Raw genomic sequence first — 27,037 nt, 5'->3', positions numbered from 1 at the left:
TTTGTTTAATGTCCACGGGCGAAAGAATGCACGGCACCTGTAGTGCTGCAAGGCTGTTATCTGCGGTGTTTGAGAGTTTGGCCCCAAATAATAGCTGATCCAACAATTTGATATGTCTTTCAGCTGGTTTCCAGTGAATCCAGCCATTCAAATGAAGAGCCTTCAGTTCCGCAACATCGCCCCCAAGGCCCCAGTCATTGTGCCTTCCCCATCCTCTGCACTTCTCGCCTGCCAACCTCCCCCTGCTCCCCTTGAAGCTAATAGCGGCTCCAGCCCTAAATCCATCGTCGTGCCAACCCAAAACTATGCACTGATGCAAATAGCTGGCCAGGATGGCACATTCTCTCTGGTGGCACTGCCCCCTCCTGTCTCCTCTCAGACAACACAGCAACAACCACCTCAACAAACCCAATCCATCCAAAAGAATCTCAAGCTGCCCATACCCAGATACAAGCCTGTGCGGAGAGCTGGGGCCACGGAGAAGGTTAGATCAACACCGATAGCTCTCAGGGTGAAAACCGCCTCTGAGGTCGGTGCGACAAAAAAGCCGGTGAGTGCCATGTCTTTGTCGAGTAAGGAAAAGAAAGAGGAGTGTGCTGTCACTCAAAGTCAAAAGCAAAAGGAGGAACCGTCGGAGCAGGTTATTTTTATCGACCCGGCTTGTTCAGAAATCTCTGTCCCTACTCTTTTACCAGACAACGCTGTCTTGTACCCAGGGTCCCAGTTAGAACAAGCCCCACATAAAGCTGAACAATCTGCCATGACGGGCGTAATTCAAAATCTATGCCCCCCTTCTACTCTCCCAGCGGCTCTCAAAACGTCGCCGGGCAAATCCCTGGAGCAAAGTGGCACGATGATGAGGATGTGCCAAGCTAAGCCTGCCTCAGCTCAGCCCGCGAACAGCATCACCGTTATCTCTCCAGCCATCTTCGGTAAAGCGGTGCAGATTATCCCTTCCCCTCCTCAGGGTAAATTGCCCATCCTGCCCTACTCTAAAATGAAGACCACACTCATTCCAGCTGCCAAGCTCAACGTGTCCCAAGATAACAAGGATTGCTTAAACCAGTCAGGTCCCATGAGCCCCAAAGATCCCACCTCCTCCATGCGCGAAACATCTCAAGCTTGGGTTGGCAGCCAGGTGCCAAACTCATCTCATCAGCCTCAGAGTAAGAACCCACTCATCCCTCTGTTGGGTAACCTTCAGAAGCTGCCGGGAAGGAAAAGAGGCAGAAAGAGAAAGACAATGGAAGACATCTTAGCATATGAGGCCCGAAAGAAGAGGTCCTTGTCTTTTTTTCGTAGAAGGGTCCCTGAAAAACCATCAATGGTAGTTTCAGGTTCCAAGGAAAAAGAAGTTGACATTTCAAAGAAGTACCGTAGCATTCAGCCTAAGCCCCTGTTGGTGATGGAGGCTCTTCCGCAGCTACTTAGCTTGCCTGCCAGCGCTTCGGATGGTCAAGAACCAGAGCTTGTCCCAAGTCATCACCCTCCCACACCCACCAAGGACCGAGATCGTCCTCCGCAACATCCTCCGGTCTCTCTCCATCTGAGCACTGCATCTCATCCCAGAATTTTGGTCGCCAGCCGCTCAATCCATCGTTGCCCCACCTGCAGCCGCTGCTTCCAGTTCAAGCATCACCTCCAGAGCCACATGAACAGTCACACCAACAGTCGACCGTACGTCTGCCCGATGTGCCGCAAAGCGTACGCGCATTCGGGCAGCCTGAGCACCCATATGAAGCTTCACCATTCTGAGGCTCGATCTCATCGGTCGCTGAGCTGTGAGTTCTGCAGAAAGGCCTTTGGGTATGTGGGCGTGTACTTCAGCCATCTGCGAGAGGTGCACAAGGTCTTGCTTACCGTGGAGCCATCCATTAAACGTCACGAGAACGACGTGGCCGTGAAGGGGTAAGGCAATTCTTGTCACCTTATCAAGTTGTTTCAATAAAATCCAGCGGGGCCTCGAGATAGGACTTTAATCCGTTCCCCGCCAGTTCTAGTAACTCAAAATGCTTGAATTTCAAATAGTCTTTCCTCATTGAAATGAAAGGAAATGCATTTAAAACAATCCTATTTGTGTTTTAGGTAAGGGAATATTGTAGTCTATACGACTGCACTTAAAAGCTGCAAGTAATTAACTTAATGTAATGACATACATTTTGTGCATCATGATTTAATGCTGCAGTCCAAGTCGTCGTTTTGCTCCTTCCGGTGTCTCTGCCTTGGCCACCAGGAAGCAGTGTAATGCAGTCATGCCAATACAAACGAAGACTACTTCTACTTTTAATGTGACTCAGTAAGATGGTGTCATATTAGTCGTTGATCGGATGAGGATAAAGAATATATGCCTTGCCAGTCTTGTTATATTATCTGTCAAACACACACACACACACACACACACATAGATGTCACATTTGTGTGCGTGTGTTTGTGCGTGCGTGTCAATCTTGAACAGATATTTGCTAATTTGGTCCCAACAGGGACAACTCGGAAGCATTAGATGAACAGGATCCTGAAGAATGTGTGGAGCTGCAGATTAAATGCGGGCGCTGCCAAGTGGTCACTTCCAGTTTCGCCGACATGAAGATGCACCTCGTCTATGTTCATGGGGAAGAGGTCATGATCCAACTTCAGGCGGGGCAACCCTCACCGGGCGATGTAAACACTGAGGAAAAACTGGTCAAACGTGCCGCACACTACTGGCGGCAGCTCAACAAGAAGCGCAACCGTGTCAAGTGCGGCAACTGCGATGAGGAATTCTTCTCTTTTGCTCAACTCAAGAGGCACATTTTGTTCCACCACCGCGGAAGCGAAGGGGACGGCAGAAAGACCGCGCCGACGTCGGATGCCGTCGGATGCCTTGGGATACTCGCAGCGGGTTCGGCCTTTAACTGTGTTCTCTGCAGCCAAGTGTTGAAAACTAAAGAAGAGGTCCTGGAGCACTGGAGGGCTCACCACCACTGTGAGCAACCCAGCTTACTGTGGGCTGCCCTGAGCTCCTACTCGGGCCTGCAAGACGATGAGGCCGACGGGGGTCTGGACACTCCTGTTCCAAGTCCACATTAGCCTGCCCAACATGGAGCCCGTTTACTGGAACTTGTCATCATATTCACCCACTCGTAGCTAAGCAGGGATTTAGAGTTTCTCTCATGTTTCACAACTTTGCGCGTCCTTCAAGAGTCCACATTTATAAACGACGCTCAGTTTATGTTGCACTGTTTTTTAAAAGTTATTTGATGTTTATTTAAAAACAGTAAAACTGTTCAAATATCACAAGTAAATATCTCTATGATATAAATATTTGTAACGCTAGCTATGAATGTAGTTTTGGTCCGACTTGTCTGGGACGTCTGCATCCATCAACGCCATTGCCTTCACGGTCTTGAAAATGGTTCTAGTTCTCTGTAGTTACACAACGGCACCTTATTCCACAATGGTTTACAGGTTATTCTGTTGATATGGTCAGGAAACCGGGAGGTTTTTTTCAGTGCATTAACAATGTTGCAAAACCAACCCCAAATTATTTGCATGGTGTTTCACCCTCAATGGAAGGTGTTCATTTTCTATTGTTCTTGTCTTTTGTGTAAACCAAGGGATGTAAGTAGTAAGTAGCGAATAGACTATCTACACTGGAAGACCATTTAATCTGTTGGCCCAAGAGTTATACAGGTAAATCGGAATCTATATAACTATATTGGTACTGCGATGAAAAATCATAGCATTAAAGGCAGTGCTTTGGGTGGCACAATCTGTTCGGAGTATTTGGGCAACACTGGATGAAGAGTCGTAACTTCCCATACCGCATCAGAACAATGTGCATCTTTATCAGAAACTCAAGGCACATTCAACTGATGACCGCGTCAATGTGCCAAAACATTGACATTTTTTTTCACGTCACATGTTTTTTCCCTCTCACAGTATTACAACTCTACTCTCATATGAATGAGTTCCTCTCATTTAGTACAATTGTAACTTAATTCCCTCCATGTTGAGACTTTATCCTTCTTATATCTCATTTCTAATTGTAATTCAAACCACAGTATTTCCTTTTTTTTTTCTTCCCTTCCTATTGAGTCTTGTTCCAATACTCCTTCAGAAGGCCCGCTGCCAAATTGAACCCAACCACACACCTGACCAGCACTCATGTGACTGCCTTGTGGCCTTTCAAACGAATCAATCCAAGTACTCCATGTGTTTTGTGGCTTCACATTTGGTGGCCAAGAACTCCTTTACTCGTTGATTGCCTACGTGTGTATTCCAGGGCTGTGAAATCTCCGCAGATTCTTTTGTGAAAAAATATGATTTTCTTAAAACCTTGATTTTTACATGAAAAATCATTGGGGGAAGGGGCAGCCCTGGTATTCTGCGACATGCCAAGGTTCTATTCATGCAAGTGATTGTCCACCCGTGTTTAACCACTGACATGATACTGTTTTAGCTCGTAGATATTGTTGCCAGCTCACGTATGCACCTGAGCAAATCTATTGACTCTCTGTAGAGTTCACGTACTGTTGCCCAGAAAAATATGCTATTTTATACCAAATTATTGTCGAAATCTTTTAGGACGCGTTTGTTCAATGAGGTGTCACTCAAAAAGTTGAGTCTGGTTCAAATATAGTTTCTTGGTTGGGTGGTACTGTAGTTAAAATTGGGGGTGGGGGGGGGGGGGGGGGATAATGACCGGGTCAAACGAATGTACCTGTTTTAAAAATCATAGTGACCGTATTCGTATAGATATACTGTGTGTGTGTATATATATATATATATATATATATATATATATTGATATATAGATAGATAGCTAGGTTGTGAAAATTATAAATGCCGTATACATAAATATATTTAAATTATCTGCTGCTCTCTTTGGTCACAACAGAACACAAAGTTGCCCTCAGTTTGGCACTAAACTTGGAAGTGGCTAGACAGCAGTGCTCATTGAATGCCGTGTGCGTGTGTATGAGTCTTTTTTTTTTCTCCTTCCCTTCAAGCCTCAACACCAATAAGGAAGGTGGTTGAAAGAAAGAGGTTGAGTCGAGCCTTACATTTGCTCATTGCATTTAAAACATGCCGTGGTGGGTATCCCTCTTCAATATCATGAGTAACATCCAAAAGTTAAAAAAAAAAAAGGCTTTGTGGTTGTGCTCGTTCGTATGTGTTGAGAACCAGTTTTAAAAATAAAAACATGCTTTGCTGAGACGGCTGACATCACTTGACTCATTAATCGCGTGGTGTTTATATTTGTAATTAATGCAAGTCTACTGAAATTTGGAGATTGTTGCGAATCTTTCGTTTGAAGTATAGTACTGTGCTACTTAGGTGGATACGTTTTTTGTTTTTTTTCTCTAGGCATTAAAGTATTTCTCCAAAGCTCATTAATTTACGATGAAATCACATGACAGAGGTCAAAAAAGATCCATTATGTCTTTGTATCTCACATGAAAGACATGAGGGGTGCGGCGGCTTACAGGAATTTGACTTCCAAGTACATTTTCGTAGGTGTGAAAAAATGCCTGTGAGCAGGCTGTTTCGCTTTTGGCAAGCAGTGACATCACAAATGTGTTTGGAGATGTGTCTGTTGGCGACAAAGTGCCGCTTCTGCAAGTGAAATTTCCATCCGTTATTCTGTGTGATTTGCTTTTTAAAACCAGCACTCAACAACCCCACTCTACATTTGGCACTTTAAAACAGCCGCAGCTGCATACGAAGTGCTGTACATGGAGCAAATATAATTTGTACAACAAACAATAAAGCAAATTAATAAAGACGGTACAGTTCAACTAAAACTTAAGTATCATGCTGACTCAAAAGCCAAAGAATAAAAATTAGTTTAAAGATGGGCAACGGGGGGGGCTTGTCGTCATGGTAACAGAAGCAGTTCTCACTCCAGAAAGGTGTATATACTGTGCTGTGTGTGACCCTAGAGCCTTGTTCGCTTTTAGTACCCTTTCCACTTGTATTTTTCTTTTTTTTTTTTTTTGCTAACTTCACTCCATTAAGTTTTATCCTTTAACCCTTTGAATTCCAATGAATTGGTACAATTTGCATGTGTGAAAACAATGTCAAAAGAACCCGTTTTGTTTATAATGCCTTAAAATTCTCTTGAAACCCAACCACTTTTTCCACTGTATCGGTAGCTCCTGAGTTTTGGTTATTTTGTCTTTTCCGAGATGAATGTGAGTTTATCAGTTTCCCAGCAGAGCATTTGAACAGCAGCAGTATTGTTTTTGATTGCGCCATATTCAATATGCCTACTTGTCTTCTTGTTCTCGCAAGCGACATGAAACTCCACTCTTTTTTTCTTTTTTTTTTTCCAAGTCCCAACAGACAGCAGTGAGGAAAATAAGTCCAATGAATGCAAGCTCGAGCCTTGCCGCCACCGTGTCGAATGCAGGTCCTTGACACTCATTGTTTTGGAAGCACATGATTCTGTGTCACGGGTCAAAGGGCACCTTTGGCAGGGTTTCTGCGGCTCGTCAAAAGACAAAACCTCCTCAACCGTGCGTGCCCTTATTCTCTTTTATTTCCCTCTACTTTGCAAAGAAGGTTCTAAATGAGCCACTTCAGGTGGTGCTTCAGCCGCCGAAGGTGCAACATCAGTTACACGTGGCAGGCGCAGATGAAAAGAAGCGCGCTATACATTGATGCATATTTCTCTTTAATCAGAGTCAATGCGCAGCATAGCCGTCACACAAGCGCTCTCACTTCCTCATGGATCTCAGAGGGATGAGTCTGATCAAAGCCCCCCCCCCCCCCCCACTTCGTGATCAGTGAGAATGAAGAACTGAAGCTTTCTCTTTTCTATCTTTGCATCCGATTCTTTGTGTGCTTTCTGCTTCTTCGGCCTTGGACGTTCACCAAGTTTTTGTCATCGTTTCAGTTCAGCTCAGTGGTAGTCAATCACTTTTCTGACACCTGGAGATATCCCAAGACCCATAGACGATATGAAATGGTCTATTTTCGCCTCCTCTGTAAAACAGAGTGGAAGCCAAATCACAAACAATGTGCACCAAGACCCGAAAAAGGAAAGATGGCATCACTGGTGATTTATTGGCCCGTAAAAATGTGATCCGCTGACCACTGAGAACATCTTAAGTGGCGGTGTAATGTGAGCGCAACATGCAGTGTTTTGTTGAACATGAGCTCCACTCCTCTTCACTCACTCCTCACCGGCGGTTGCCAGTCTGTCTTGATTCTTTAACGTGTGTGACGACTCTGTCGGCACATGCGGCGTGTCGGTGATATGTGTGCGCGTTCATCAAAGTGATTCTATGGTGACATGAAAGATTTATAAAGAGCCGACATGTCATGACCAACATGTACAAAACGCTAGGCCCGTATTTAAGAGCGCTCCCTCCCCCGTGCATCTCTTTATCAATATGGGCACGTGAGCCTCCCTTCCTTTCCCCTTGCTGCCTCTGTGCCGGTCTCGGGTTTCAAAGTGTCCAGTCTCCCTTGGCCCTCAGAGATTAGTCATCTAATGAGCAGTCGGGCTGATCAGGTGAATAATTGATGACGGTCGGCTGGAGAAAGTCATCGATCCGCTGGAGCTCCAAATGGAGTCGAGAGGCAGACACCTCAGGAAGATAAGCTGTTGCAGTTACCGCCAAACCAAAGACCGAAAAACACGTGCAATGTATCCAATCCATTATTTCTGTCCTCCTTAGGCTCGCAGGCTAGCGGCAGCCTATCCCAGCTGAGTTTGAGTGCTTAGGCAGGTTACGCGCCAGCCGATTGCAGTACAGTATATGGTAGCCTTATGATTTCATTACGGCTGTGCTGCAGCATTTGCGTTACGGCTCAATGGATACAAATGGCTAAAGAAGGTTTGGGGTTTTTTCTTCTAATTGTTTAAAAAAAATAATTACGTTCAAGGGTTTATAAAAGCCACTCAAATGAACCAGGCACTGGAAGCTTCGTTTCCTTTCTTCCTCACGTATTCCATGTTTATATATTCATCGACGCCTCATGTAGAAATACCACGATCGTAAGATAAGAGTAACAAACTCTCTGGTTCAAATCATCTACCTTAACTAAACATACCATCGACCCGCCCCCCCCCCCCCGCCCCCACCCCCAACTCCACTTCCAGTCTGGATCCATTTAAAGCTTCCTGAAGAGCATGAGAGATGACTGCACACTTCCCAAAGCCAAAACCAGAAATATGCTTTTGATTTGTATGTCTGCCAAGCTTGGCTCCATACATTCCAGCAAGTGCTTACACTACATGAGGTGATGGACAGCTTACAGAATATTCCTGAGATTTCCTTCCAATCGTGCATGCTTCAGAACTGCAGCTCCACTGCCCCCCACCCCCACCCCCACCCGCGCACAACAGCTGAGATTGAAGAAATGCTCAGCATGTGTGCGTGCGTGAAACATCGGGTTTAACTCTTTGAGTGGTAGATGTGGTTGCGATTTAATTTTCAGCTGGAACCCAGCATGAGATTGCCAAGGCAGATGATTGGATCACGCAACCTTTTAGTGTGCTTGACACCTATTAAAAACTGTTGAGGCACCCACCCACTTAGGTAGGCGCCATTCTCAGGAAAGCTTTTTTCTGATCGTTCTTTTATACATAGGCAACGATAATCATTAGTGGGATAGTGAAGACAACTTGAACGAAATTTAGCCTACTGTACAGAACCCCCCCAACCACCCACGTAGCACTGATGAAAAATTGTGCCGCCCTCTAGCATTTAAGTTGCCCTTCCTTGGTCTAGAAAATGGACTGATTCATGTAGAGAGACAGCGCCTACTGCTGGATTTGGTCGGACATGCCCCCCTCACCCTGCCTTCGCCTGTTCCTAAGACCCGATTCTCACATGGCTCATGGACATAATGTCGGTGACATTGCTCCAAATGGGCCTGCCCCCTCTCTCCTTTTCCATGTCGCTTAGTGGGCAATCCTCTCTGGGATGCTGCTCGTTGCCTTTCTGTCCAGATGGTCAAGAGCTCCCAGTGTTCAGTGGGGCAGGCGCCATTCGCCCAGGGGAACTCCTGCCATCTGTTCCAATCTTCCCCTCACTTCTCATATGACTCAAAGTCTGCTATCCACTTCATGTACAGGCTCATAATCTTGCATTTATCGATTCATTCTGGCAAGTTTCGCCCTTAATCGCAAAACATACATTTAGAATCCTGAAAAAAAAAATCGGGATAAAAACATTTATTTTTATTACCTTTCCTGTCCAGATCACATCGCCTTATTCTACTCGTGTGTGTGCGTGCGTGTGTCAGCATTTGCACGTGTGTGTACAACAATGCTTTAAATGAGACGGAGAGCATCTTTCCGGAGTCATCTCAGCTCGGGGGAATATGGCGAGATAACCGGATGCTAATGCCGACACCGCCTATGGGGAATTACGGGGCAGTAACCTACATTCACTGCGTTGTCTCCTACATGAGGTTAATGAATCAGGCCTGCTGGAAGGACGAGCGCTCTCTCCACTCGAGGCGCACGCACGTGCGGCTAATAACCATCATCAATACAATAGTTCTAGACGCAACTCACAACAAGGATGTCTGTGTTTGCTGTAGCGCAAAAGCTAACAAGGTTTGCAAGCAAGAAACCATCTGAATCGCTAATTCAGTTACACAGTCTGGCTCCAAGGAGTCGCGGATGCGTGGGTAATAAGAGGGGGAGTGTTTTTCTGCATAGAAATGTGTTTGAATGTTTGCCTGTGTATGTAGGAGACATACTTGGGTGCATTGCTGTTGTTTTAGTTATTGCCTCTGTTTTTATTTGACTGTTTTCATGCTCGGTGCAAGTGGGGCGCAAAGCGTGGTGTGGCTGTGCACATGGGTGGAGTTTTCTTTCTATTGCTATCGTTGTAGGTGCACACACGTAGAGATGGGTATCTGCGCCATTGTGGGCGTGAACACAGCCAGTTTGTTTTCTCAAGCGGCTCCCATCATTCATTTTAAATTCAGCGCAGGAAGTGACGCGTAGAGGGTTCTATTGCTCGAGTCCTTGCAGGAAATTGGCACGTGTCAAGTATCTCTTGTGGATGAGGTTAAATTGGCCACCGTGAAGTAGTCACATGGACACCGCCTTCCACCCTGGATAGTGCGTCCGTGTCAAAATAAGTAACCCAACCTTGGGTAAAAATAACCCAATCTGCTCAAAATTCACAGCAACCCAGTGAGCGTGTTCGGAAAATGTGCATTTTTGTAGACGCAACAACCATTCACACTTAGATTCACACTCGTAGACAATTTCAAGTCTTGAATGAATCTAACATGCATGCAAGCCTACTCAGGCCGGAGTGAGGCAGACACTAATACGGCCCCTTTCTCAAATGTTCACATTTTTACTTTACGTTGCCGCCGTATAAATGCACAGTTGGTATTTTACTAGAGAAGTGGGATCATCTCCACACCTCTTTCATACCTCAGCCCCTTTCCCTCCCTCCCCCTCCGTAACGGTGACTCTGGCTGGGATCCACTCACCGTCTCCCCCCTGGGAAGAACGCCATCTGACTTGGGTCGTCAGAATCAATTATACTCATCCCCCTCTGCCCTCCCTCTTTCTCCTCAGCAGCATTTACGTGAGTCACATTTTTTTCAGACTCCTTCCGTCTCCCCTTTGCCGAGCGCACCTCTTGCACCTCGCCCCGCCTTTCTCCAAACCCCCGTCCCCACTAACCCGAGGCTCCCCTGTCAGGATCCAGGAATAATTCCACTCCTTTTGCATGCTTTCGGGAAAAAAATATATAGTGTGAGGTGATAAATCTGCAGTGATGTACAATAGGAGGGGAAAAAATAAACGAAGGGGGTTGAGAAGAAAACCCGGAAGGCACTTTTGCATGCTCAGCACAGCAGGAAAAAAAATGTGGTGCCGTCCTTTAAAGGGTTGGGATGAGGAAGAAGGGTTAAAAGAGTAGTCAGGGTGGCCAGTACACTCGAGACTGACTCATCTATGTGCCCTCGCTGTTCTGACAAAATTGTAAAGCTGCAAACTTGCCTGTATTGCGTTTGTCAAAAATTGACATGAACACAAATTTAATAGAATGACTGTTGACTTTGTTTCATTCCTTGTTTGCTTGCTTTCTCACTTGCGAAGCCAGGATTCGAACCCAAGGCTTTCAACTGTGAAGCAAGCATGCTAACCACGACTGCACACCACTGCGCTGTCCCCATTTCCTGTTTTCCATCATTTGTTCCTTTCTAATTTCCTTTTTCAGTTCTTCCCTTCTGGCCAACGTTTTGGTCCTTATTTCATTCCTTTAGTTCTGCTGTCTTTCTTCTGGGCTTGCTTCCTGTTTCTTCCCAAATACTTTATATTTTGTACTTTCCTCTGCTGCCAGTGAGCATAACAAAAAACACATTTAGCCCCTTAAACCAGAGACTTGTTACCTTTGTCAACAGTTTGATCGATCATTTTCAGTTGAACAAATGCACAAGATGAATGACACGGGCACCCCACTTTTTTCCGCGTACGCGAAGATACTCAAAAGCATATTATTGGCGAGAGCAGAGCTTTTCTGCGACACCCAACTGTCCTCTTATTTAACAGATGACTGATTCCAACCGCACTTCATGGGCAGACGGCAGGTTGAGACGTGGGGCGGGGGGGGGGGGGGGGGGGGGGGGTCGATACGTTTGAAGGATTTCTGATGCAAACCTGGACCACCTGCCTGACGAGCAACACGAAATCCAAACAATGGCGGGTGTAATTGGCATCGATGTGCTTTAAAAGCCCTCCTGCTCCCTGACAAACACCTGCAGCTCATGAAGCCGGGCGGCCCCACGGGAAATCACACATTAGCATTTAGCCGTTTCATCTGCCGCTCTAATCGGAGCCAAACGTTTCAATAATACAACACAAGAGCGGTTACGCAACGGCGAGCAAAAAGAGGGGCACTCGGTGAAAAGGCATTTGCAGAGATGTGTGAGTGAGTGAAGTATTTGGCTCAATATCCGGAAGGTTCTGGCGGGCTACAAGGTAAGCGGCTCTCCGTGTTGTTTATATAATCACGGTGTTACTAATTGTACTTCAGATGGCCAGAAAATGATTGCATTAATGTAGCATCTAAATCAACAGGTCAGGAAAGTACGGCCTTGCGAGCAGATGTGTAACAATACACACAATAGCAAACATGCTTGGGAATAAATAAACGCTGACCTTCTCTCATCAAATAACGTGTTCTGGTGCAATAACTGAGCCAACAAAGTCAGTCGCCGTCAATGTACGCCATTCCGCAATGGAGCAAAGTGTGAGAGGAGAGTGAGGGCCGTTAACTCATTCACTACCTGCCCCGTTAAAAGGGATCTCTGACATCTACCGCCGTCAGTGGCAGTGAATGAGTTACAGATAATATAACCGCTGCTAACTAGTAGAATGCTACTTGCCTGTGCAGTTAATCAACGTTTTATGGCAGTGTTTCCATGGGAGCGAAACATTTCAAAAACATAAACATGCTTGACCTTTTTTTTCCCCGAAAACTCATCTATTGGCTGTATTTCTGCTCGGGCCAAAGCCCTGTCTAATATGAAAGTATTGTTTTGACGGCATCTTGATGCCATGGAAATATGTTGAAGTTAGAGGAAGAAGTCATGACCTTTTTCATCTTTTCTAGTTCATTGCAAATCCCTCCGTTTTCTATAGCCCGTATGCCCGCAAGGATTACCTGGAGCCTGTCCCAGCCGACTTATGGCGAGAGGTGTGCTACAATAGGCTGTTGGAGTCTTCTTTACAGAACTCCTCCAAGCATGCCTTGAAATTTGGCGTGAGTTGCGACTACATTTCGGTTTAAATCTGAAATAAAGCTCACGGCTCTTCCCGCTTCCAGTAACAGGCAGGTTAGTTCGGCTTCCACCCACTCTCAAACCACCCACCCCATCATCCACCTCACAAAGATTCCAAGCTTGGCAGCTCCCGATGAGCCTCTCTGGACTGCAACGAGCAGCAAATAGCCCATTGTTGCGAGGTAATGTGAATTCTAATGTTCTCGGCTCTCTCGCCGCGCACTCTGTCCTGACGGCCTCGGCGCTGTGGGCAACGGTAGGCGCCGAGTATATACAAGCACCTGCCAAACTCAGACGTCCATCAGTGGTGCTTTTACCGAGGAAGGGAGGGGATTCCCTGAAGACTTGTGGGGAAACAAGCACCTCTCCCACAGTTGTTTCACGAAAGCTCACCTCGGCGCCCACTCAGTGCAACCTTGGAGATTTTCTCTCATCTCCCGCAGCTCGTGTGAACGAGCTGCGCATTGGAGGCGATTGCGGAAAAGTGCGGCGAAAAACATTGACGGAAACACGCCTGTTTGTTCCCGCCGGAACGAACCTGAGTCAAACACTTTTAGTCTCTGCTCAGCGTGGCCGTTCCCTTGGAATCTTCATCTGGTGATTATTCAATTCGCGAGGTAACACCCGCGGTGAATCATTTCCCAACCTTTCATTTCAGCAGCAATATTCATTGCGATAACCTTTTGCAAAGACGTTTTTGAAACCAGCGTTAAAAAAAAAGTTCAGGGACACATAAAATAATCTCTGATTAAAATTTGCTGTTGATCGGTGTCATCAGATGTCACGAAAAGTAACCTCCCCCTCCTCCCAAAAGAGTCACCAGTTAAATGTCAGCCATTTCCCCTCCCTTGCAGTCAAAATCAGCAATGGCCAGATTCTTGGACATCCCTCAAAGATTATTATTTGTGAATAAACGTCAGAAAAATCTTCCTCTAATAATCCAGGCTAAACTAAACTCCTCCCCAACGTCTTTCCGTCCAGATGCAATACTTCCAACATGCTTCCTTGACACAAATTCCTCTTTCAGCAGCAACTTGGCGGCATCTTGTAAAAAGGTGAATTAGTGAAGCGTGGCCTGTGAATATACAGGCGGGATTACTGTTATTACAGATGAACAAGGCGTTTCACGTTTGCTACTCGGAGCAAAACAAATGAAAAAGTTGCACCTTTGAAGTCCCTCGCTTTCCTAATTCAACAGCGTTTTACTGTCATCATCCTTGAGGGGGGAAAAAAAGTGATCCTCTGAAATATAATGAGGTGGATTTAAAGTTGGGTTTCCGGTAGAACACTTGACAACCTTTGGTTTGGCTGAGGTAGCATTTTACCTTTTTATTCATGTGTTGTTTGAGATAAAAGGTTCTCAGGCAGCATGGAGAAATGCTCTGAGAACTTGAATACTTCTAAACAGGATTCCCCAAGAGGTAAAAGATGTCGAAGGCGGCGTATTCAGGTAATAAAAGGCTGTTAATCTGTCAGATTAGTGACAAAAATTGAGTGTGTGGGATTAAGGTAAAGCATGTGCCTTCCTATTGCTTTATTACTCACATTACATACTCGGGGTTCTTTTTTCTTTTTTTTTTTTTTTGGAGAGGCTCTGCACCTAAATGGATTAAAGTCACAATTCACTACTTGTATAAAAACAGACATTGAAGCATACATCCTCCTCTCGGTGTCTTTGTGAGTGCACGCTTTGATGCTCCAAGCAGACGCCCACCGTCACTGTTTTAGAGCTCCGCAATTGTCTCGCTCACTGGCGTTTGGGTTTCCCATTTTTGGAAACGCTTAACACCGCCATCCCATTGTTCTTCTCATGGCTGCGGATCATATTGTTGGGCGAGCATTGATGAAGGATGCCGCTCATTGACTTGGGTGGAAATGTTTAGAACAGTGCAGCACATTTTGGTCACCTATGAGTGGATAGTCAATTATTTTTACTTTGTTTTACTTTATTATTTGCATTCAATTTTGTCGAGGATCTGGAAACATTTCCTTTTTTTTTAAAGTATATAAAACTTAATCTCAAGGCAGTGTTTGGGAGAATGAGTGCTCGCGAGCAAAAGGAGCAGCAGGCCTATAAACTTGCAAGTCGACATAAAAGCAACAAAGCTTTGCCTGGTGTCGCCTCTCCGCCTTTTCCAGTTAATTTGACCGTAATTACTGTCGTGCACTAAAGCGGGAGAGATTATAGGAGTGAGTTACACCTGATGCTTTTGGGGAGTGTCAGGAGGCGGGCGGTGGGGGGGGGGGGGGGGGGGCATACATTAAATATTTAAGCACTCTTTTTACCGTGAAGCAAATGAGGCAAGGCAAACATTGCATAATGGCAATCAAGATCTGTGCGTGGTGTTGTTCGTTGACTCCATATTAGAATATTGCAATGAATGCCTGCTTGCAATGCATGGCGTGTGTTATATGAAATAAGTGGGTACGGAACGAACCACTTGGGTTGGCTCCGCGCCAGGATAATTACATTACTCGCTGTCTTTTTAATTCCAATTTGCCTTCTAAATGGCAGATGAGAAATTACAAAAAAATTGTGTAATGGAGACACATCCTTGCGGAGCATCAGAATTGAAGAATTGGTCCGCTTTTTTTCCCCGCATAAGCACTTGTTGGTAGGCAGCATTAATATACATTATATATGTGTGTGTGTATATATATATATATATATATATATATATATATATACATACAATCCAGGGCTCCCAAGTGTGGGTGGACATGTGTGTGACTGAACGTAGGGTTCCGTACACCTGACCAATTCTATACCATGACCGTGTGACAGTCAGCCTCCGCTTACTGCGGATACAAAACTGGACATTGTTCACCACCCCTCGGTCATTTTGAGCAGAAGCGGCTTTAGCGGCGCATCACAAGAGGTGACACAATCAGGCTTGCAAATCTTCAAACGCCTTGTATGTTCAAGTGACCGTGAAATGACCATCTGCAGATTTGAAGTGGCCTACAATATGGTCTGAGGTCACCTTTGCTAATAGAGGCCAGTGACTACAATGACTGTGCCCCGCTCAAACTCAGGAAACATGACCTATTCCATCTTAAAGCAGCAAATGACTTGTCTGCTCCAGGCCGCCCTCTACAGTTTGCAAATATATTCACTTTGAAGTCTGCACTGTAGAAAGAGAGAGCGTAGGAAATGAAACACAAGCTTTTTTTTTTTTTTGATATCAGTATATTTTAAGGATCGTTTACTATTATCCTCTTTGGCGTCACGATGTCTTAATCTACTGTGCATTGTATTTGAACAAGGAAGGGTAGGAATTTAAAATGCCAATCACAATCAAAGAAGTATTGTGTGAAGCCCATGTTGAGCTGGCTTTCAAAAATGTTCTTCTCTGCCTTCATCGAGCGGTGACATTGCGCCAGAGTGGCGTGCTGGAGGGTTGACGCCATCTCTGCTTTAACTGCACTCGTCCACCTGTCAGGTTGACAACGGGTGACGCTTGGCTTTGCCGCCATGACTGAGTCAGCTTCCGCGAAAAGACATTTAAACAAGCAGGCAACATTAGAAGAGATGGCCAAGTCTTGTTCTGTGGTTAATAATACCGATGTCACTCTGTAGAAGATCCACATTCAAAAAAAGTAAAGCTTCACTCCAGCGGAAGAACGTAAAATGCTCTGTTTGTTTTTCTTCTTTTGGACGTGACTAAACGGAGCTTTTTGTATTACACTTCGGCGTGCTGGTATTCCCCAGATGACTCGCTCTATGTTTCCACTGTTGCCGTGAGACTTGTGTAACGTGTTAGATACACATCTATTGCCTAGTTGAAGTAAATGTGCAGCTGTTTCGAGCCTGCATGCCAAATCCGCTATATTGACCTTTGGAGGATTTAGATCCTGAAAATGTGGGAAATGTTTTCCAGATTGAGAAATACTGCGTTGAGAACTCAGACTGTAACTTGGAAGCAGGTTGCTAACAGGTGATTCTAGAACATCGCTTGTGAGGCCTACGTAAAAATACAAATTGGCATTCAAACTCATTACAACAGTTCTCCAAATAAAATGTTTCAAGTAATTTGTCATTCCCTATTTGTTTACCGGCACTGTACAACTGACATAGACAACCAACACAATCTTTTATTTGATCAAAAATCTATTAGCATATTGCTAATATAAAAAATAGTGTTTGTTTTTCTTACATGGCTTTTTCAGCACAAAGTTTCATGAAAATTAATTTGATCCCAGCCTGCTCGCTAAACAAAGGTGATTCTCCCCCCCCCCCCAAAACGATACATTACCTCTACTGTGGCAATTATTAATGTTTGAACGTTGTCATTCAGTCCAATTGGTTTTGTGCACTTTTTTTTTTCTTCTCCCGGCCCACCCCGAGAGAGTGAAAGCAGAGAGCCTGGTGGAGCGGGAAAAGGCCTCTCGACGTCGGATAAGTGATGGCTAAAGTCGAGGATGCGTCCGTGCAATAGATGCTACGCCCCTGGAGAGCAGAGGAAAGGAGGGATGACAAAAGAGGATGAAGACATGGAGGAGGAGAGCGATGGGTGAAGCGTTTCAAGTGAAAGGCAAGTGATCTCTTCAGGGAATCGCCACTTGCCTTTGCGCTTCGCTCGGGGTGGCTGCGCACACTTTATTGTTGCGAGAGCTTTCGGTGACGGCAGACAAACAGACTGATCAAACGGAAGGAAAAGTCAGAGCAAATAAAGTCACGCTCTCCCTCTTTTGTTTTCCTTCACATTGTGCCAGAATGGAGTGGATGTCGAAGGAAGAAAGGCCTTGTTTCCGTACAGAAACTCTGTATGATTCATGTTTCCTCCGCTTTGATCTGTGAGCTGTGCACAGCCTCGGGATAAACCATTTCAGGTTGTCTAAACAATTTCCAATCACCGTTTCCATATTTAGGCTCTTATATGAAGCGGAGAAGAGGCGTGAGAAGGCAATTCTTACTGAGCAGCGGACAGGATTTTATCCAGCCGGCTGATGGCGGCCACGCAAATAAACACGCGCGCTTGTACTGTAAGTGGCACACCACGTGCCCCCTTGAGGTCAGCTTAGCGGCAAAGTGAGACCCTCTTGAAACCGCCCACCCCCGTCTTTCATCCCTGTCTCCAAATGCACATCTGTTCCCCAGTGTCCCAACTCTCATCACCCCCAGCCCACCTCGCCGCCGCCACCTTTTCCTGTGTGAAATCCACACAGGCTCTTATTAGCAAACCTCACCACCCCCAGACCCACTTATGCACTCCCTCGGCCCCAAAACACCCCAACGCTCTCGTTCAATGTGTCCAAACTTTTCCACCGAGCAAAATCAAACGATCTATTGACACTGTAAAAAACACAGCTTGTCAATTATATAAATGTAAATGCTCCTAGACCTGATATGTATGTAAATATATATACCTTGAGAAAAACCGGAGTACCCGGAGAAAAGCCACGGAGAACATGCAAACTCCACACAGGAAAGCTGGAGCCAGAATCGAACCTTGCACCTCTGCACTATGAGGCGGACGTGCTAACCAGTCGCTCACCGTGCCGACTATTATTATTATGATGTTTGTTGTTAATATTCCATCCATCCATTTTCCGAACCGCTTGATCCTCACTAGGGTCGCGGGGGGTGCTGGAGCCCATCCCACCTGTCTTCGGGCAGTGGGCGGGGGACACCATGAATCGGTTGCCAGCCAATCGCAGGGCACACAGAGACGAACAACCATCCACGCTCACATTCACACCTAGGGACAATTTAGAGTGTTCAATCAGCCATGCATGTTTTTGGAATGTGGGAGGAAACCGGAGTACCCGGAGAAAACCCACGCAGGCCCGGGGAGAACATGCAAACTCCACACAGGGAGGCCGGAGCTGGAATTGAACCCGGTACCTCTGCACTGTGAAGTCGACGTGATAACCACTGGACTACCGGGCCGCCCCGTTGTTATTATTGTTTTTAGAAAATGTCATGAACCAACTTTGGCCAGCTGGCCAGATTTTGGACATGGCTGCTGAACACTAATTCTGGCCAACACCTCAAGTTTGTACTGTATCGAAGCGTGTGTGTGTGTGTGTGTGTGTGAGATACATTACATCATTCAGCTGTTCCTCTGGGCACGACTCCATCCAACTAAATAATCCAGGCCAGCCCCATAAAGCAGGGAGTGCCGCCACATTCCCCGAGCCATGAAATATCAAGTGGTATTAAGTCACCGTAACTGTCAGCCGCCTTCCTTCCTATGCACACACACACACACACACACACAGGCACAAACATCCACGTACGCACAAAGAAGCATGCTTTATGCACAATCAGCTTCTTTTATTCGGCGGAATGTTGAGCAACCAAGTTGTATTGTAGATCACACAAGCAGTTCGCATGCAGTGTGTGGCTCCATATTAAACTTAGGCCACTGTCTGAGCAGCAGAGTTCACCTCAAGGATCTGGTTTCTTTCATCCCTTCTTCCCTGCATCCCCATGGACCCCCCCCCCCATTATAAATGACATCAGAGTCTCCCCACAGCTGAGGCCAGAGTAGCGCATCACCCACAATGCACTGTCAATATCACCTCGTCACAAACACGTTGCGATTGTGTGTCTGCTTCATTTTGTCGGCTCCAGTGAAATCCAGCGGCACGTTGGTGGAATTTTGGCCCGCCACGGTTCACTCTGAGGTGGCCACGGTCCCACTGGATGAAAATGCCCCCCCCCCCCCCCCCCCCATCTTCTTGCTTTGACGTTCTACTCGGTCTTCATCTACTTTGGGACAGGTGTGCATTTTCAATAACTTCAAAATCAAAATTAAACACTGAATTCACGTTCAATGCATTTCAGCATTTATACTGTGACGAGGAGAAACAGGTGTGATGGACTTTCAGGTTAAATTTTCATTGTTTAGAAGCCGTGACTGTTTTTACTTCCCGCCTTAGCATTTCAATTCCACAAGCACTGTGGAATGTGAACAGGTGCTGGCTCAACTTTCGAGCCGCAAGAAGTGCGACAGGACCGAAGAACTTGAGAGCGCACCTGTTTTCCACCAGGCTTGGGGGAATGAGATTGCATTTCCCAGATCACACTTAAAACAAGGCACTTTGAGCCAACATTTTTGTTTTTCTCACAGCTTTAGAGAAGCATGTGCAGTTTGCAAAGTCCTCGGGTCCTGTGTGATGGACAAATTATGAATAGTGAAGAAGGATGTGGGAGGAGTTGTGTTTTGTAAGGGGCGGGCTCACAAGCAACGTAAGCGTATGATGTCATGGTCAGGTAACCGCTGTATACTGTTTTTCACACGACTGCTTCATATTTATGGAAAATACACAGACAATGGTCGGTGTGTTTTTCAGTGAATGCCATTGTGAAAATAGTTGAATTTTATTTTGGATTTCGGTGTGTTCGGCTTTGTACCTGTATAAACAGCGTACCAAGTGAATTCGAATTAGGAAATATTATGTATTTTCCAAGGAGACAACATTGAACCCCGTTTTACATTAAATGAGACTCCAGTCACTGCTTGTCAGACCAAATGATAGATTTTTTAATGATGATTTTCCTGCCAGGATCCATCATGGGTCTGTGACAACATTATGCTAATCAGTTGGCCTTTCGGCAGTCACACACAGAGAAGCCCTGTTCGGGTGTTTTCAAATCGCCCTCAGATTGATGTTTAGTCACGGCAAGTTTGAGCAGAGATGAGTGATGGCCCAAACTGCATCTGTTGATGTGTTGACGGTGAAAGAAAGCAGCCCTTCCCCGGAGGAGTGCTCCGCCAGAGACATGTGTTACGGCTACCTAATAGACACACACACTCCGTTAAAGAGAGGCAGAATTCCTGATTTCGGCTTGGATCCTTTCCAAGGACCCGTAGGTGCTGTTGAGACATATGGATCATCTGGGTCACCACCTGCACTCGGAGGTTCAGAGGTGACTCATTTTTCATTGACATTAGATTAGACACATTTAACCGGATTTAAGCGGCGCTCCCTGTTCCCTTCAGCCTGGTCCTGATTCGATTTGAGCTTATCTTGTAAGTCAGTGACTGCAGATAGGAAGAGTGTGCAAGAGCCTTTCACTGACCATGCAGCAGATTTGACTCTTGCAAAGGAGAGAAGCCAAATATCCTCTAATTGAGCTCGCTTTCGTCAAAAAATACCTAATGAAAAAAAAAAAAGTATACTCAACACAGCCCGGTTTTTTGGTCTTGCTGAAATTAGCCTGTGTTGATGCAAGTGAGACACTGCTCATCACACCCTGCAAAGCAGAAGATGCAGGCATGCTAACGCTAGCTCACCATGCCGTTCAACTGATTTGATTTGATGTCATTGTTCCACATCTTGCCCTATCTTTCATGAAGAGTCCTTGCCGCGTTTACTTTTGGTAGGCTGTACTCCAAACGGATGCTAAATGCTGTACCAGACACAAAAGCCGATGATGCGAGTTGAGATCTCGCTGGGATGAAATTGACTTTGCTCGTTCTCAAGTGGCCCCCCAAACTAAATGCTCCTCACTTGACTGAAATGACCTCTTGTCTGCCGTCAGCTCTTCATTACTTCTCTTCATCTGCATATGCAAAGTGAAGACAAGTGGCCAACGTACATATCATGCTGTGAAGTGCGGATAAAAGTCAAAACTATGAAGTGCAGAGTGGCATCGCTCGCAAACAGCCCTATGAGTGAGTCACAACAACCGAATGTCTCCCTTCAATGAATCCAGCCAAGGCTGCTTGATTCATGTAGTGTAACTCAATGTGCTTCACATCAAAAGGCAAAATAGGACATTTAAAAGCAAAAGAAAATAAGACAATTCAAAAACTAAATTTTAGGCAAAATAGGACATTTAAAAGCAAAAGAAAATAAGACAATTCAAAAACTAAATTTAAGACATTGAGAAGCAAAGTAGAGAAATAAAAAGTGGTTGACTAAAGTAACTCAAAGAACATACAGCGCAAAAGCTGTTGGCAGCTTATTCCATTTGCATGCAGCATAACAGTGAAATGCTGATGCACCATGTTTGCTTTGCACTCTGGGCTCTACTAATTTGGCCTACTGGGGTTTCTATTCCATAATAATGCAGCGACAAAGCACCGTCAAATGAATTCAATTTCACAAGTGATTTATATGCTGTGTCACACAGAGTTAAGAATGACTCATTTGGACCGGAAAGATTATATATAAGATATCCTTTATTTGTCCCACACTGGGGAAATTTACAGCCTCCAGCAGCAAGAATGTAGGTAGAAAGAAGTAAGAAGAAAAAAAACAAACAAACACCGTTCAATTAAGATTTGATGTGACTTTAGAGTTGTTGCCTTCTAGTGAGCCATATGATGTCTGTCTTGACTTTTAAGATTTTGAGTTACTAAGTAGAAAATATTCCTTGTCCTGCAAAGGGTTAACCTTCACCCGCGCTCGCTGTGCAAACCCCCATCTTGCTTGCTCTCTTAGTTCTGTCTAACTTCACTTTGATTCAAAGTACCAGAGCAGTCAAAAGGAAAATAGCAGTCGTTGCATAAATTCAGTCCACGGCGCGTATTCAAAGCGGGTAAATGAGAAAAGCGAAGCAATCGAAAGAAGCAAAGACCCGAGTGCATGCCTATTTAAACACAGCCTAATAAGATCTGTGCCGTACAGAATGAATTCTAAGGCTCCTTTTTTTGTGTGTGTTGATGTACACCAGCAAGCATGCACGTGCAGGAATGACAACAGTGACAGAATGTCTCCACCAGCCTGCTCACAACAGCATCAACACAGCCTCCATCTGGTGCTACTTCTGAAAAGGCTGCCTGAAACATGTTTTGGGCAGTTGCTCCTTTTTTTTTTCTTTTACCTTTTCTGTGGTGGTTTTAAAGGTAACATTATGTGGATTATATTTTTTTTTACACAATCTGGCTTCTAAAAAGACAGAAAGCTTTCGGTTAGAGGCAGCCTTTAGCTGTTTTATCACAAGACACACAAAAGTAGGGAGTGAAAAGTAGATGAAAAGAAACAACTTCAAAAAAATTTCCTCACTCCAAATTTCTGCCCATCTTTTATTTAGTATGTGTTAAAGCACAGAAGTAAACTCAAGGCTTAAAAAAAAAACCCCGAAAACTAACTTCGCTGCTCGGCTCACTGTTTGTGTCTCTGGGTGAACTTTCAGGTTTCCACGCTAGAGCAGGTTAGCCATTGGCTGAAGATGATAGGAGACATCGCAAACATCTCTTTTGCCAAGGAGGTGGTTTGGAATGCAGGATGTGTGGCCCACGGGTCACCCGTGTCTGCTTACTTGTACAGCTTTACAGCGTCATCCCAAAGGGGAAAGGCACAAAAGCCAACATTCTCACGTGGGCTAAGTCCACACGGGTGGAAGCCAACGTGCTCCACTTCAGAACCGAAACCACAGAAGCAACCAAACTCAAACGAGAGCACTTCTCGGAGGCTTGGAAGAGAAACCCGGGCTCCAGCCTAACCCAGTCAACCGGTCCTGACCACATTGTGGAAACAGATGGAAAAGAGAACCTCCAAGAAAACAAAGACTCCGGCGTGGAGCTTTTCCAAATCAGTGCCTGCCTTTGAATTCCACGTTGAAATGCGTTTTGACATCAAAGCCCGAAACCTTGATTGAAACACAATACATCAAATACTCCGCAGGAGGTTGACTCGGCGCACACGAAGTGTTCGGATTTGCGTCACTGAATTCGGTTTTGTTGTATAATTTGTGTTTGGATGACAATATTTTATGTTGCAGCAGGAGTTCACTGGCCCGAAGGACAAATCTGGCTTTTGGATGTGGATGTTAAGGTTACTCCCTCATAAGGTTACATTCTTTGACATCTATTATTAATATTATTGAATGACCGTTCATGTGCACATTCACGCCGTTGGGCACTTTCAAATCTTCAATGAAGCGACGGAACATGAGAAGTCTGAGGGAGGCAAATGCGCTCCCCACTCCCGTGCTGCCTCTGTCTGCTTTTAGTTATTTGAAAGCATTTTCAAAGTTTCCAGTGAGACCAGCTCCTTCACTCACACGTCGTGTTGTGCTTTTTTAAAAAAAATATCTAAACCGAGCAAATGAAGCGACAGATTATGTTATTACAGTCACCCAATATTCTACTTTCTTTCCTTTTATTTTGCTTTCTCCTTTTCTCTTCCTGTCAGTCTTCCCCTCTTTTTTTTTGGTGTTTTCCAAGTACTATCATTATTATGCCATTATGCGTGTCAGAATATGGTGGTCAATTGGTGGTTTCTTAATGCTATTCTTCAGCTCGTTGGCAGTACAGGTACCCTGGTGCCTTAAAAACCATTTGGATTGAATTTGACATATATGTAATGGAACATTGCACGGTCTGCTATTTACTGTGGTCAGTCCAGAGTTTTGAGAATGCAAGCAAAACGCGTTTACCTTTCAAAGATGTTAAACAGAAACATATGTTTTGCATAGTTTTTTTCTTGCTTTGTTGCTGCAGAACGTTTCACCCAATGCCAATTGACTCATTTCAGATGACGACGCATCAAGTTGATTGGCAGGAGAGGCGCTGAAACACGTGGAAGCAAGCGCCACGTGAGCACTTTTTCACTCGACGACCACATGCATATCAGCCTTCATTTTTATTTTGTAAACTCTCACTAGCCGGACAACACCCTTTCCCAAGTCCATGCTGAGCCTGAACTAATGTCCACATGGCACACACACACACACACACACATATTGTGGCCCCCCACAGAGAGGAAGCGAGATGAGCTTTTTGTTGCTACTGTAATTCATTTATCCCTCAATGCTGGAGGCCAAATGGCAGACAGGAAGGAGGATTCTGCTGTGTCTGTGCTTTGCTTATCCCTTTAATACACAGGTGAATGCCTTTTTGCTTTCCCCATCTTCAGTACAGCGCTCTACAGTAGTCCCGATGCCTCGGGCCATCGTGGATGCCCCCCGCCCTCGCCACGAAGCTGCCATCTTAAATCCAGCGGTGAAAAAGGGTAATTCAGACATGGTTTCCCCCCGCGGGAATTTTGCCACAGGCATGGCGTGTTCTTTCATGCCATCTTTGCGGCCACGCAAGTGTCACAAGTACTCAAAGCTCATGCTAAACCGCAGGTGTCCAACGCAAGGCTCAGGGGCCAGATCTGGCCCACCCAAACATATTATGTCGAAAGCAAAGAGTGTGTGCTTACGTCACGCTTCTTGCTCAACGGTTTGTTCTTTCGTTATGGCAGAAAATCCTGACCCCAAGAATTTATTTTTCACCATATCCTTTCTTGTATGCAGCATATGCTGTGTATTTCTCAAGTATTTCCATTAACTCCCACCCCGAGCCCCCACACTACACGGGCAATCCTATTTTTTACAGTGTGCTGGATCAGGAGAGAAGCAATAACAAACTTTTCGTTTCAATGGGACTGTGGACGAGGTCCATTCAAATACCGGCACCAGCCAACAAAATCATCTCAAATGCCAATGAAAAAAACGACGTCAATTCATTAAAGCTAACAACACCCACAAGATTCGACAAGATACTTTGATTCCCTTGGCTCGAAAACAAAAATAGTGAAAGAGGAGGTTTTTTAAAATAAATAATAGAGGTTCCGCCCCTCCCAAAAAATTGTATAATAAATTAAACTCCAAATGCCGAAGTGCGAAAAGGTGGGAGGTTGCCGTTGAATAGGTACTGCATGCATTTGTATAGTTTTGACAGCCATAACAGCCCCTTGTGAGCAAAACCATACATCGAGTGTGGCCCATGAAGAAAATGACTTTGACGCCATCTAAACAGTTTGATTGACAGTTTTTTTTTGTAGGAGGTCCCGGCGACTGTTCCAAACATCATCAAGCTGCAAAAATTGCAAGCAAACGTACACTTAGCAACCATGTGTTGACTCACACATTTGCACGCACGCAGGTTAGCAACAATCTGGGGTCGGACCTCCTGCAAGGCCAAGCTTGTTGGAAGGAGGTCACGTTCTCCAAAGTGTGTCTAAACCAAGATGACATGTGGATGTGTTGGCACGAGAAGGCGCTGCAGGCTCCCCACCACCGCATCTGACGCCTCTCTCTGCAAGAGAAGCCGACAGGTTTGTTTTCTTTCCTTCTACCTTCCCCCCCCCCCTATTCTCTTTACCCCCCCAAACAGCATCTCTCAGCCAGAGAAAACACAAGAATTGTTTGCTTTCGTGGTCGTTCCGTTCCTCAGCTTTGTACAGACTTAAAAATGATGAATCAAGTGGAGGATGAGCTTGACAACAGCAATGATGCTTGTTTTGGAAGCGCGCTCACTTGCATTCTTTTCCCACAGGGATTTACTTTTTGTATCACAGTGTACCCTGCAGCCCCCGATATCACAAATTTTTCAGCAATCGTTTTCGTTGCTTTCTACAATATGCAGGATTTTGAGTTGCTGGCCTTCAAAGTCATAACAGGTTTTGTAGCTATCGTTAGTAGTTACCATTTATAATCCCGATAGGATTTAAGATAATTTCTGTGAGCCAGTTGACAGTGTTTTGCATTATGACGTTAGCAAAAGGCTAGCAGAATTTTCTTGGAAAGCACGATGTGGCTTGGTGTTTAAATATACAATGTTTGATTCTGTTTTTGTTTTATGTGTCAGTTTTACAGTAAATTTCCAATGGGAGTGACAGACAGCCACACAGTCAGACGTTCGATGGATGGATGGAAAGATAAACAAAGCAGTGGGGTTTCTGCATGTGTGCTCTCCCACAACTGTTGTTTACATCTCCTAATGACATCACTGCAGAGAAAACAAGCTGAACACAATCCTCACAAGCTCACCAAAGTCTTCACCCGCTATTAAAATGAGTAATGTCCTCCTGGTTTGTGTCTTGGGTCCGACACTGCGTTTCTATACATAGCCTTCTTGCTGATTCGCCGTTAAGAGCTGACAATGCAGGATCACGGCTATCTGGTAAATGGAAATGCGACAAACACCCACCACACTCAGCGGATTGCTTTGGCTTGCATCATTTTGGCCGAATGAGTGCTTAGCAAGTGCTCATAAAAGAAACGTGAGCTAGAACACCAAGTTGGTCTTGAGGACCTCCATTGGGGAATTAACCATGTATAGTAAGCCATTTTTAGCCAAAAAACAACAACCATGTACAGTATAGTAAGGCATTTTGGCCCAAAAAAAAACAACGCCCATGTATATATAGTAAGGCTTTTTTAGCCAAAAAAACCACCATGTATAGTAAGGCGTTTTTGCCGAAAAAAACGACCATGTATAGTAAGCCATTTTTAGCCGAAAAAAACAACCATGTATAGGAAGGCGTTTTTGGCCGAAAAAAAACAACCATGTATAGTAAGGCGTTTTTGGCCCCCCCAAAAAAAAAGCCCATGTATAGG

At 45.1% G+C, this 27,037-nt stretch overlaps 1 protein-coding gene across 12 annotated transcripts in view; it reads left to right on the top strand.

Moving 5' to 3' along the window:
- Positions 1–26,502, top strand: part of znf438 (zinc finger protein 438) — an 89,810-nt gene extending 63,308 nt beyond the window's left edge. For 6 of the 12 annotated variants that reach the window (XM_086102633.1, XM_086102634.1, XM_086102636.1 and 3 more), the window contains 2 exons: positions 124–1,908; positions 2,481–4,646. In XM_086102633.1, the coding sequence (XP_085958759.1) occupies positions 152–1,908; positions 2,481–3,066 (2,343 nt within the window). In that variant the 5' untranslated portion in view covers positions 124–151 and the 3' untranslated portion in view covers positions 3,067–4,646. The other 6 variants (XR_015099072.1, XR_015099071.1, XR_015099069.1 and 3 more) reach the window with 6 other exon arrangements.
- The last annotated feature ends 535 nt before the right edge of the window (positions 26,503–27,037 follow it).

This window comes from Hippocampus guttulatus, chromosome 21, assembly GCF_054856545.1.
Source record: "Hippocampus guttulatus isolate MCC_2025c chromosome 21, RoL_Hgut_1.0, whole genome shotgun sequence".
NCBI classification, from domain to species: domain Eukaryota; kingdom Metazoa; phylum Chordata; class Actinopteri; order Syngnathiformes; family Syngnathidae; genus Hippocampus; species Hippocampus guttulatus.
This window is presented reverse-complemented; position numbering and strand designations above follow the sequence as displayed.